Source organism: Dipodomys ordii, unplaced genomic scaffold (genome assembly GCF_000151885.1).
Source record: "Dipodomys ordii isolate 6190 unplaced genomic scaffold, Dord_2.0 Scaffold209, whole genome shotgun sequence".
Taxonomy (NCBI): domain Eukaryota; kingdom Metazoa; phylum Chordata; class Mammalia; order Rodentia; family Heteromyidae; genus Dipodomys; species Dipodomys ordii.
The window spans coordinates 1,451,783-1,463,344 of record NW_012267425.1 but is presented as its reverse complement, the minus strand read 5'-3'; the positions used below and the strand labels follow the sequence as shown (position 1 = coordinate 1,463,344).

The 11,562-nt window shown below is 47.5% G+C and overlaps 1 protein-coding gene across 1 annotated transcript in view; it reads left to right on the top strand.

Moving 5' to 3' along the window:
- Abcd1 (ATP-binding cassette, sub-family D (ALD), member 1) overlaps positions 1–11,562 on the top strand; it is a 27,170-nt gene that overhangs the window by 11,750 nt on the left and 3,858 nt on the right. The window contains exons 3-7 of the mRNA XM_013035300.1: positions 5,106–5,251; positions 5,331–5,499; positions 6,534–6,628; positions 9,832–9,977; positions 10,419–10,564. Coding sequence (XP_012890754.1) covers positions 5,106–5,251; positions 5,331–5,499; positions 6,534–6,628; positions 9,832–9,977; positions 10,419–10,564 — 702 coding nt within the window. The remainder of the gene's footprint in view (positions 1–5,105; positions 5,252–5,330; positions 5,500–6,533; positions 6,629–9,831; positions 9,978–10,418; positions 10,565–11,562) is intronic.

The following is an 11,562-nucleotide window of genomic DNA, read 5'->3' as shown; positions in this document are numbered from 1 at the left end:
CTTCAGCTCAAGGCTAGTGCTCTACCACTTGAGCCACAGCGCCACTTCTGGCTTTTTTTCTTTTTGCTTACGTGGTGCTGGGGAATCGAACCCAGGGCCTCATGCATGCAAGGCAAGCGCTCTACCACTGAGCCACCTTCCCAGCCCCTGGCTTTTTTTTTTGAATGGTTAATTGGAAATAAAAATCTCACAGAGTTTTCTGCCCAGTCTAGTTTCAAACCACCATCCTCAGATCTCAGCCTCTCAAGTAGCTAGGATTAGCTTGAACCAGCAGCACTTAGCCAGCTTAGGTCTTCTTTTTTTGGTATGTGTGTCTATCCTGGGACTTGAACTCAGGGTCTGGGTGCTGTCCCTGAGCATTTTTGCTCAAGCCTAGCATGCTACCACTTGAACTACAGCTTGGCTTCTAGCTTTTTGGTGGTTAATTGGAGACAAGAGTCTCACAGACTTTCCTGCCCTGGCTGGCTTTGATTCACAATCCTCAGATTTCAGCCACCTGAGTAGTTAGGATTATAGGCATGAACCACCAGGGCCCAGCTCACCTAGGACTTTTTGAAGCTTCTGCTGTACTAGGCATGTGGGAAATTCTGTCTCTGTCCCTTCCCCCATCACTCACAGTCATCTTTGGAAAATGCACAAAGGAGATTTCATCTTCCTTGCTTGCCCCATTGCTTGTCCCATTTCAATCTTAGTAGCCTCCCTGTTATTCCTCTAAATACCAGGCATGCTTTGGCCTCAGGCACTTGGGACCTAATACATTTTATGCCAGGAATGTCTCTGGTTCTTCTTCATCAGAGTTTTGCGCCCAGGCTGCCCTTAGGCAAGTCCTGTCTTGACCAGCATACATTTTTCTGCCCTTAACCTTTAATCCTGCCCTGTTCAGTTTTGTTCATTATATTTCCCTCTCTCTACTTTCCACATTCCATTGGATGATGGTATGAAGGTTGTCTGTTTTTGTTGTTGTTGTTGTTGTTTTGTTAGTCCTGGGGCTTGAACTCAGGACCTAGATGCTGCCTCTGAACTTTATTTGTTCAAAGCTAGTGTTCTATCACTTGAGCCACAGCTCCATTTCTGGCTTTTGAAAAAACAGTTCATTTGAGACAAGAGTCTCACAGACTTTCCTTCCCAGGGTGCTTCAAACCATGATGTTCAGATCTTAGCCTTCTGAGTAGCTAGGACTACAGGTGTGAGTCACTAATGCCCGGCTGGTTGTCTGTTTGATCCCTTCTGTGTCCCCAAGCTCAGTGAGAGCTCACAGTGCCCATGGAACTTGGGAAGAGTCAGTCCTTAACTACTGGAGAAGATCTAGGTAAGCTTTGCTTTGCTAGCCTGCAAAGGCCAGAAGACTGAGGAGAGAGGTAGGGGCCTATGAATCCCTAGAGGCCCCAAGGGGATCTGCAGCATGCAGTGACTTCTGTCTCCAGGAAGATGCTAGCCATAGCTAGGAAGCCCCTCCCATAAAGCCCACACACCCTTCCCCTTTGTCCATACTGACTGTCCAGCTCCAGGAATGGACACTAGGAATGCTGGTGTCCTTGATACCTGGTGGGGCTGTGTCCTAGAAAACATGGTGAAAAGAAAGGTCTAGAACCTTAGACTTTGATGATTGATGGCCAGTCCCCCCCCCCCCATACACACACCAGGTTCATTGCCCTGATTTCCTGGGCCAGGCCCTAGGAAGCAATGTAAGGCATTCTGTCCATTCCTCTAGTCTCCTTTTTACTTTGTGCTACTTGTATGTGCATGCATGTGTGTGTATAGTGGGGCTTGCAATTAAGTCTTTGAGCTCTTGCTTGGCTTTTTCATTAACAGCTGGTGCTCTACCTCAAGTTCCAGCTTGTGTTGGTTAGTTGGAGATAGAATCTCATAGATTTGTCTGCCCAGGATGAATTTGAGCCTTGATCCTCAGATCTCAGCCTCCTGAGTGGCTAAGGTTATAGACCTGAGCCACCAGCACCTGGCCTTACACTGCTCTGAGTTGACTCTGCCCTTTTTCTCCTTACCCTTCCCTTACTATTGATCTGTGAGGCTCCACTTCAGAATCTTTGGCTATTTCAGCCCCAGGGCCCCTGGTACCTCCCCAGTGGGTGATACCTACTCACTCACCTCTACCTCAGGATCCTCAAAGTCAGCCTCCTCCACTATTTCCAAGTCTCAAGATTTGGAGAGTATGAGGGAAGGGGTGACATTATCCAAAAAGAAATGTACTCATTACCTGACTTATGTAACTGTAACTTCTCTAGATATCACCTTTATAATAACACAAGTCCCAAGGTTAAGGGAGTCCATGATGTCACTGAAGAGGTTAAAGGGCTTGACCATGGAATCTCGATTGTGACAGAAAAGCAGATTTAGACAAGAGCAATTCTTAGAAGAAAACAGAAAATGGCCATTAGCATGGAAATTAGAAACCATGACACAGTGTCAGGCACTGGTGACTTATGCCTGTAATCCTAGCATAGATCTGAGGATCAGGGTTCAAAGCCAGTCCAGGCATAAAAGTCTGTGAGACTTATCTGCAGTGAACCATCAAAAAGCCAGAAGTGGAGCTGTAGCTCAAGTGATAGAATGCTATCCTTGAACAACAACAACAATAAAAAAAAACCTGAGAGACAACACCCAGGCCCTGAGTTCAAGCCCCAGGATTAGCACACAAAAGAAGTGTATAATTCAGTAGTTTTCAATACATTCAGAGTTGTACAACCATTACATCATCAAAATTCTGAATATTTTATACTCCAAAAACAAGCTTTAAGCTAGATTCCAGTGGCTCACACCTATAATTGTAGCTACTCAGATAGCTGAGCTTTGATGATTATAGTTCAAAGTTACTCAAAGCAGAAAATCTGAGAGACTCTGTTTCCAATTCTCCATCAAAATGCTAGACTGAAGGCATTGCTCAAATAGTAGAATGCTAGCCATTCAAAAATAGCCCAGTGATAGCCTAAGTAAGATCCTGAGTTCAAGCCCCAGTACCAGCACACACACACATACACACACACACACACACACACACACACAAAACTAGATTCATTATCATTTCCCTCTTGCTCAGACTAATCTGTTTCTTATCACTATGAATTTGCTTATTCTAGACATTTCATAGAAATGTAATCATATGGTATGACCTTTGGTGATTGGCTTCTTTCACTAAGCATGTTTCAAAATTCATTTGTGTTGTAAAATGTACTAGTACTTCAATCTTTTTTATGACTGAATAATATTCTATTGTATGCACATACTGAAGTTTCTTTGTTCACCTACTGATAAACATTACATTATTACAAATAATGCTGCTATGAACATGCCGTAAAAGTTTCTATGTGTCCATATTTTCTTTTTGTTTCTTTTGCAAACCTCTCTAGGAGTGGATTTCCCAGGTCTTTTTTTTTGGGGGGGGCGGGTAGTCGTGGGGCCTGAACTCTGGGCCTGGGCACTGTCCCTCAGGTCTTCAGCTCAAGGCTAGCGCTCTATCACTTTGAGCCACAGGGTCACTTCCGGATTTTTCTGCTTATGTGGTGCTGAGGAATTGAACCCAGGGCCTCATGCATGCAAGGCAAGCACTCTACCACTGAGACACCTTTCCAGCCCCATTTCCCAGGTCTTTACAGTGGTTCTTTGTTTAACTTTGTGGGGAGCTGTTTTCCAGAGTGACACACCATTTTATCTCTACCAGCAGTAGATGAAGTTCCAGCTCCTCACTTGGCCAGATTGGTATTATCTCTCATTGTTACAGCCACCCTGATTGAAGTGATGAGGGGGTGAGGTGGTATTGATTTGCATTTGCCTAAAATTATTGATATTACACATATTTTATGACATTGTTGGTCATTTATATATCTTATGTGGACAAGGATCTATTCACATTTTTAGCCTATTATTTCATTGGGTTATTTATTTCTTTGTTGTTAAATTATGAAAGTTCTTTACCAGCTAGGTAGTTTACACATATTCTACCCAAGTATATAGGTTGCCTTTAACCTTTTTTTTCAGTACTAGAGTTTGAACTCAGTGCTTTGTGCTTGTTCAGCAGGCACTCTGCTACTACGCTATGTGCCGAAGTGTGTGGGGTTTGTGAGAACCGGTGGGGGGGGGAGGGTGGGCTCTTAGAGGAAGTTGCTGATACCAGGGCTTGAACTCTCACTTGGCTTGTTTTGCTCAGGTTAGTGTTCTACCAATTGAGCTATACTGACACTCTTGAGCCACACTTGAGCCAGTCTGACACTTTTCTGGTTAACTGGAGATGGAGTCTTGCTGACTTTTCTGCCAGCACTGGGTTCAAATGTGATCCTTTAATTCAGAGGCACAGTGCTTGTCTAGCAAGTGCAATGTACTGGGTTCAATCCCCAGTACCAAGAAAGGAAAAGACAAAAAGTTACAGTTAAAAAAAAAACAAATAAAACATGATCCTCCAGCTTTCAGCTGCCTAGTATTATAGGTATGAGCCACTAGCACCTGGCAACATTTTTGTGCTTTTTTTTCCCCCCAGTATCAGAGTTTCAATTTAGTTTTTTGAGCTCAACTGGCACTCTACCATTTGAACCACACCTCCAGGCTGCCAAGTTTATTTAATTTTGATGAAGTTTGGTTCATCTGCTTTTTCTTAGTTGCTTGTGCATATGTAAGAAATTATGTGTCATCAAGATTATGAAGCCTTGCCATTGTTTTGTTTTGTTTTTACCAGTCTCAGGGCTAAAAGTCTAGGATTGGGCACTGTCCCTGAGCTCCTTTTTGTGCAAAGCTAGCACTCTACCACTTGAGCCGCAGCCCTACATCTGGCTTTTTCTGTGATTAATTAGAGATAAGAGTCTCATGGACTTTCCTGCCCAGGCTGGGTTTGAATCAGGATCCCAAGATCCCATCCTCCTGAGTAGCTAGGATTACAGCCGTGAGCCATGGGCACCCGGCTGCCATTGTTTAAGAGATTTATAGTTTTAGTTCCTCACATTGACCTGTGATACTCTTACAGTTCGTTTTCATTTGTAGTGGTGGAGGGGCACTTTTACATGTGTGTATGTATCTGGCTGTACCAGCACAATTTGTACGAGACTCATCCTTCCTCTGGAGGCTTTTAACTCTCCTCTGTCTTCCTTCTTGGCTTCCAGACTCAGAGACCATGAAGAAGGCAGCCTTCCAGAAGGAGGAGGAGGAGGAGCTTGTGAGTGAGCGCACAGAAGCCTTCACCATTGCCCGCAACCTCCTCACAGCTGCTGCAGATGCCACTGAGCGGATCATGTCCTCCTACAAGGAGGTAACCCCAGCACAGCGCAGTCCATCCCTATCTGCGCCCCACAGTAGCCCAGGCTAAGCCCATGCTGGCTTCCCTACAGGTAACAGAGCTGGCTGGCTACACAGCCCGGGTTTACGAGATGTTCCAGGTATTTGAGGATGTCCAGCACTGTCGTTTCAAGAGGCCTGGAGAACCAGAGGATGGTCACACTGGATCTGTGGCCCTAGTACGATCTGGTGTCCACATTGAGGGACCCTTAAAGATCCAAGGTGAGATGCTGTCCCGCCTTGCAGAGCGCTTCCTCTCATTTCTGCCTTCCACTGAGTACCCCAGCTGCCCAAGTCCAACGAGGACAGGAGGGCTGCCTGGCAGGGTCGTTGAGGGCTTGTGCAGAATGAGTTGGGCCCCTAAAGAGGTTTTCCTCAGAAGTGCTGCTGGCCAAGCAGCCTGTCTTCTCCAAGCAGTGGCTGCCAGCTAAGCTGCTAATCTGCCCTCCTGAGAGCCCTGGCCTAGATTACTGGTTTAAAAAGAGAGGCAAGTAATGGGGGGAGGGGGAGACTGATGGGATCATAATGTAAATGTGTGTGGAAATGTAAGACTGAAATCCCCTTCTATATAAATAGTGTAAGCTAATCAATTTTTCTTTAGAGAGGAGTGTGTGGGCCCTGAGTATAGGAGGTCACAACATATGCAGGCACCCAGAGAAAGTTCAAGGCAATGTGTGAGCATAGGAGAGACTGTACCCAGCTGCCAGCTACATAAGAGTCCAAGTACTACAAAAAGGCCTAGACATTTGAGGCCCCTTTAAGATGGTACCCAGCGAAGTGGTGCTGTGTAGAACTCACACCTTGTGCTGAAGAACTCAGGGACAGCACCCAGGCCCAGAGTTCAAGCCCCATGACTCACCAAAAACAAAACAACAACAACAAAAACTATATATGTGTGTGTATATATATAGATATTATATATATATATATATATGATTGATAGATAGATAGATAGATAGATAGAGTGAGCGAGTGAGCCCAGGAGAGGGGCAGACACAGAGCAGGATAACAATGCCTCATGTTCCAAAGCCATAGTGACAACCTAGGAGCATGGTACTGAATACTGGGGCAGGGATCAGCTTGTTGGAAGACCTGGCTATTTTCTGAATGAGCTGTGGACTTTACCATGCTATTCCAGAATCCACAGATGGGCTATTAGGGGTGGATAAGCCAAGGGGGCAATGGAGGGCCTCCAGGGCAGAGGGAACCCACATGAATGCTGCTTCCTCTTCTCCTTCCTTGCATTTTCTCTGCAGGCCAGGTGGTGGATGTGGAGCAGGGGATTATCTGTGAGAATATCCCCATCATCACGCCCACAGGAGATGTGGTAGTGGCCAGCCTCAACATCAGGGTAGGTTGAGTGGAGGAGGGGTGTCTGACCCAGAAGTGCTGACTAGGCTGAGCTAAGCAGATAAGGCCTAGGTGTACATCCCAGGTGCCTGGCCGTTTGCATCTGCAATCCCCAGCCCTTGGCTTACCACCTAACTATGCTGACAGTAGTCATTCTCTCCAGCTCTGCGTGGCAGGTAGGCTAAGGTCAAAGTGACAGATCAATGTGTCTCTAGGAATCAGAGCTGATAAAAAATAAAACACAAAACTAGTGGTTACCAGGGTTGGCCAAGGGTTACCCAAGCAATCTTTGTCTGTCTGATCATTGCCTGCTCCCTATCCTTCTAAGAAAGCCAAGACATGGGAGCTCTGGTTCCTCTCCAGCTGTGGGGAAGAAAATTGCCATTTTTCCACCTGGGCCCCTCTGCTGTGCAATCTGGGGTCCTACTCCATCTGCTTTGAGATGTCCCTAGCACAGACTCTGTGTGGTAGATACAGAGCTGTTCATTGGGGATGGTTCTCTGGCCCTGGAGAGATCAAGGAAAGGAAATGAGCTGGGGTGGGGGAGGGGGGGAATTAGGGGGGGCGGGGGGAGAGATGCCTCATGCCTGTAATCCTAGCTACTCAGGAGGCTAAGACTGGAGGATCACCATTTGAAGCCAGCTCAGGCAGGAAAGTCTGAGACTCTTATCTCCACTAAAAACTACAGAAAAGGCTGAAAGTGGAGCTATGGCTCAAATGGTAGAGCACTGGGGCACTGATGGGTCATGCCTGTAATCCTAGCTACTCAGGAGGCTGAGTTCTAAGGATCATGGTTTAAAGCCAGCCTGGGCAGAAAAGTCTCCATGAGACTCTTCCAACTAACCACTAAAAAACCTAGAAAAACTAGAAGTGGCACTGTGGTTCAAAGTGGTAGAGTGATAGCCTTGAGTGGAAAAGCTCAGGGACAAACATCCAGGCTCCGAGTTCAAGCCCCAGGACCACCAAAAAAAAAACGTGGGGGACAGACAATTCAGACCCTAAGTTCAAGCCTCAGGACCAGCACATACACGCACACGCACATGCACACACACACACACGAAAGGAACACTGGTATAGCTGAGCCACCCACTGCTTACCTATGCCTCCAGGCAGGGCTTTGGATAGAACCAGGGAACAGTGAAATAAGACTAGAGCAGAGGGATAGCCAGTATTCCCTGAACTCTGGACTGGGGACTGAAAAACAAAGGTAAATGGAGGGAGTGAGCTAGACTAAGGAAGTGTCCACATTCTTGGGGTAAACACTAAAGTGGGGAACAGTGGGATGAGGGGCACATTGGATTTTCTTTCTGGGAGTGTTATGTTTCTCAACTTGTGGGGGAGGAATTAAGGAAGAGACAGGAACAGGAAGAGTTAGGAGTGCCCTGGCTGCTGCTTTTGTCTGCTGAGGGGGCTGAGACTGGAGGGGAGGAAGAGGAGAAAAAAATCATGAGAGCCAGTTGGAGGCAGGACATATGGTATTACCCCAAATAGCACACACAGTGGTAGTGGTGTGAACCTTGCCACCCCTCTTCACAATGGTAGTTTCCAAGCTAGGCCCAGAAAAGTCAAAGGAAGCAAAGACACCAAGGCCCTGGTGAGCAAGTTATGGCTGGTTAGAGAACAAGGCCAGGTAAGAAGAGGCAGTCACAGGTGGAAGAGCAGGGACAAAATCCTGCATGAACCAAAAACTCTCTTGCCCCTTTTGCCCTCAAGAGTTGATGGTTACACACTTGTGTGCCTTGAGACTGCTCCGACAATCACCATACACTAGATGGCTTTAACAGCAGAAAAGGACTCTTCCAGGACTGGGGAGCACAGGTCTAGATCGAGGGCACAAGACAAGGATCCTTCTTTGAGATCTGAGGGAGTCTGCCTGTCCCAGGACTCACCCAGCTTTTCTGGCAGTTGCTTGTTTTTCTGGTTTTCTGGCAGTTGCTTGTTCCATCATTCTACTCTCTGTCTCCATCTTCACATGGCTTGCTCTCTCTATGGGTATCTGTGTTCCAATCTCCCATTTGTAAGTTCACATTGAACCACTCCAGTATGATCTCATGTTAGCTAAACTGATCATCTATGACCTATTTGCAAGTACAGTCACCCTCTGAGGTACTAGGAATTAGGATTTCAATATGTGAATTTAGCATTCATCATGGCCCAGCCCGAAACTAATACTGCCTGAAATAGCAAAGGCACTCACATTGAATTTTCTTTCCAGTAGGCCTATGCACCGTGTTATTATTTTTCACAGATATATAAGCACCACACTGAGAGAAGGGACTTAAGTATGATGGTGCTGGTGATGGGATCTCTGCCCTGGGGTGCCCCAAATATTCTCTGTCCTGGGGCTGAATGGAAATCTGATAGGAAATCCGATAGGACAGAAGCAGTTTTCCTATACTCACCCCTCCTTCCTACAACTGTTTCCATACTCAGGGGAGGGGCAGGTGGTTAAATGCAAAAAAAAGTACCCTTCCTATGGACACTTTCTAAGGGGGGCAGAGACTCTTGACATTGCATTTGGATTCTGAATGCATTCAGATGGGATTGAAGGTGACATCATCAGTCTTGGAACATACCCATTCATTGAACTGTAGCAAAAGATACCCTTCTTCTGGTGTTGGCCCCATGTTTTCCAGACATATCAAGGCTTTAAGGGACAGGGCCAACTCTTGTCCATTTCCCTATATTCTAGGCCAGGCATATGGTTAGGACTCTGGACATTGAACCCCACCTCTCTTCTGTTGTCACTTATCAAAAGATCAAGAATTGCCAGGCACTGGTGGCTCATACCTGTAATCCTAGCTATTCAGGAGGCTGAGATCTGAGTATCACAGTTCAGATATCCCAGGTAGGAAAGTCTATAAGACTCTTATCTGTAATTAAGCACTGGAAAAAGCCAGAAGTAAAACTGTGGCTTAAGTGGTAGAATAGTAGCCTTGAACAGAAAAGCTCAGGGACAGTGCCCAGAACCTGAGCTCAAGCCCCAGGACCAGCACACACACACACACAACAAAAAGATCAAGAATAGCCTGCCCCCAACCAGCATCTTGACACATGCCTGGTATCCCAATCCTGGGGAGGCAGAGACAGGAGGATTGTCAGTTCCAGGCCAGTTCTAGGCTATCCGGTGAGACACTGCCTACCTGCCAGCTTCAGACGTAGGAACCTTTGTGAGGCCAGTGCCACAGTCTGCTGCATCCACAGGTGGAAGAGGGCATGCACCTCCTCATCACCGGCCCCAATGGTTGCGGCAAGAGCTCTTTGTTCCGGATCCTGGGCGGGCTCTGGCCCACATATGGCGGCGTGCTGTACAAGCCCCCACCCCAGCGCATGTTCTACATCCCTCAGAGGTAAGGCAGCCTGCCACCAGAGAGACTTCTCCAGCAAGCAGGCCGTGCAGAGCCCTGCTCTCTGTCTTCGCCCTACCTCTTCCCACCTGTGCAACTGGAAGTTGACAGCAGAGGTGTAGGAAAGGGCAGAGTCTACCCTTTTTGAAGAGGATACAAAGATGCTACCCCAGACCCAAACAAACCAGGAACCCAACCTAATTCTCCATCCATTGAGGATCTGGGTGGGAGTTCTTACACTCAGGCCCACAGATGTGTGTGCATACATGTATTCATGTGTAAGTTGGGGATACATGGGTATGGGGTGGCCACGACTTGGAAGGCTTTGCTGCAGGTCTGGCCTCATCATCCACAGCCACGGATACCACAGAGCAGGCTCAGGCAGAACATCCTTTAGGGAAACCCAGGCACTCTGCCCTTGGTGGACATGCAGCTTTTCCACAGGCCCTACATGTCCGTGGGCTCCTTGCGTGACCAGGTAATCTACCCAGACTCAGTGGAAGACATGCGAAGGAAAGGCTACTCGGAGCAGCAGCTGGAAGCCATCCTGGACATTGTACACCTCCACCACATACTACAGAGAGAAGGAGGTAGGGGCGGAGCTAGAGCTTATCATCCATGCATGGAACATATATTCTCGCCCTTTGTCCCAAAATACTGACGGGGAGCCTGTTGCCATCTGTACTCCTGACCTCTTCCCCCAACCCTGGGGAAGGACGGTTATCTCTGCATCCAGAAGTCCAAAGTGCCTGCCTGGGGACACACTTTCTAGGGAGGACTGCCTGTAAACAGGTGGCCCCAAGGGGTGCCCATGCACCAGGAAAGGGAAGGGGTGTTCATCTCATGGGAGAGAAGCCTGAGCCAAGACCTGTGGAACACGGACCAAGTGGTCCTGCGAGTCAGGAGACAGCAGGACAGGGTATGTGTAGCCCACTTGGGGATAGGAAGGTGCTAGCCCACAGAGGAGCCTCTGGGCTTTCCTAGGGAGGGATCAGAAGCCCCATAAGATGGTCCTTCTCTGGGCAGGGTAAGCCTGCTTGTGCCCAGTGTTTCTGTTGAAATGGGGATGGGGAAAATAGAGCCAGGGGACTCTGGGAAAAAAGCTCAGGAGGGAGTAACACGTTGTAAGAAAAGCTGAGAGAAGAAAAGAAGACTTATGACGTGGCTCTGTGGCTCCAAGTAGTAGAGTGCTAGTCTTGAGCAAAACAGCTCAGGGAGGGGCTGGGAAGGTGGCTCAGTGGTAGAGTGCTTGCTTTGCATGCGTGAGGCCCTGGGTTCGATTCCTCAGCACCCCATAAGCAAAAAGGAAAAAGCCAGAAGTGGCACTGTGGCTGAAGTGGTAGAGCGCTAGCCTTGAGCTGAAGAGCTGAGGGACAGTGCCCAGGCCCAGAGTTCAGGCCCCATGAACAGACCCCCACACCAAAATAAAAGCTCAGGGACAGCACTCAGGTCCCACAACCAACAACAACAGCAAGAAAAAAAATAAAAAGCTGGGTGCTGGTGGTTCATGCCTGTAATCCTAGCTACTCTGAGGATTGCAGTTCAAAGCCAGCCCAGGCAGGAAAGTCCCTGAGACTTTTTTTTTTTT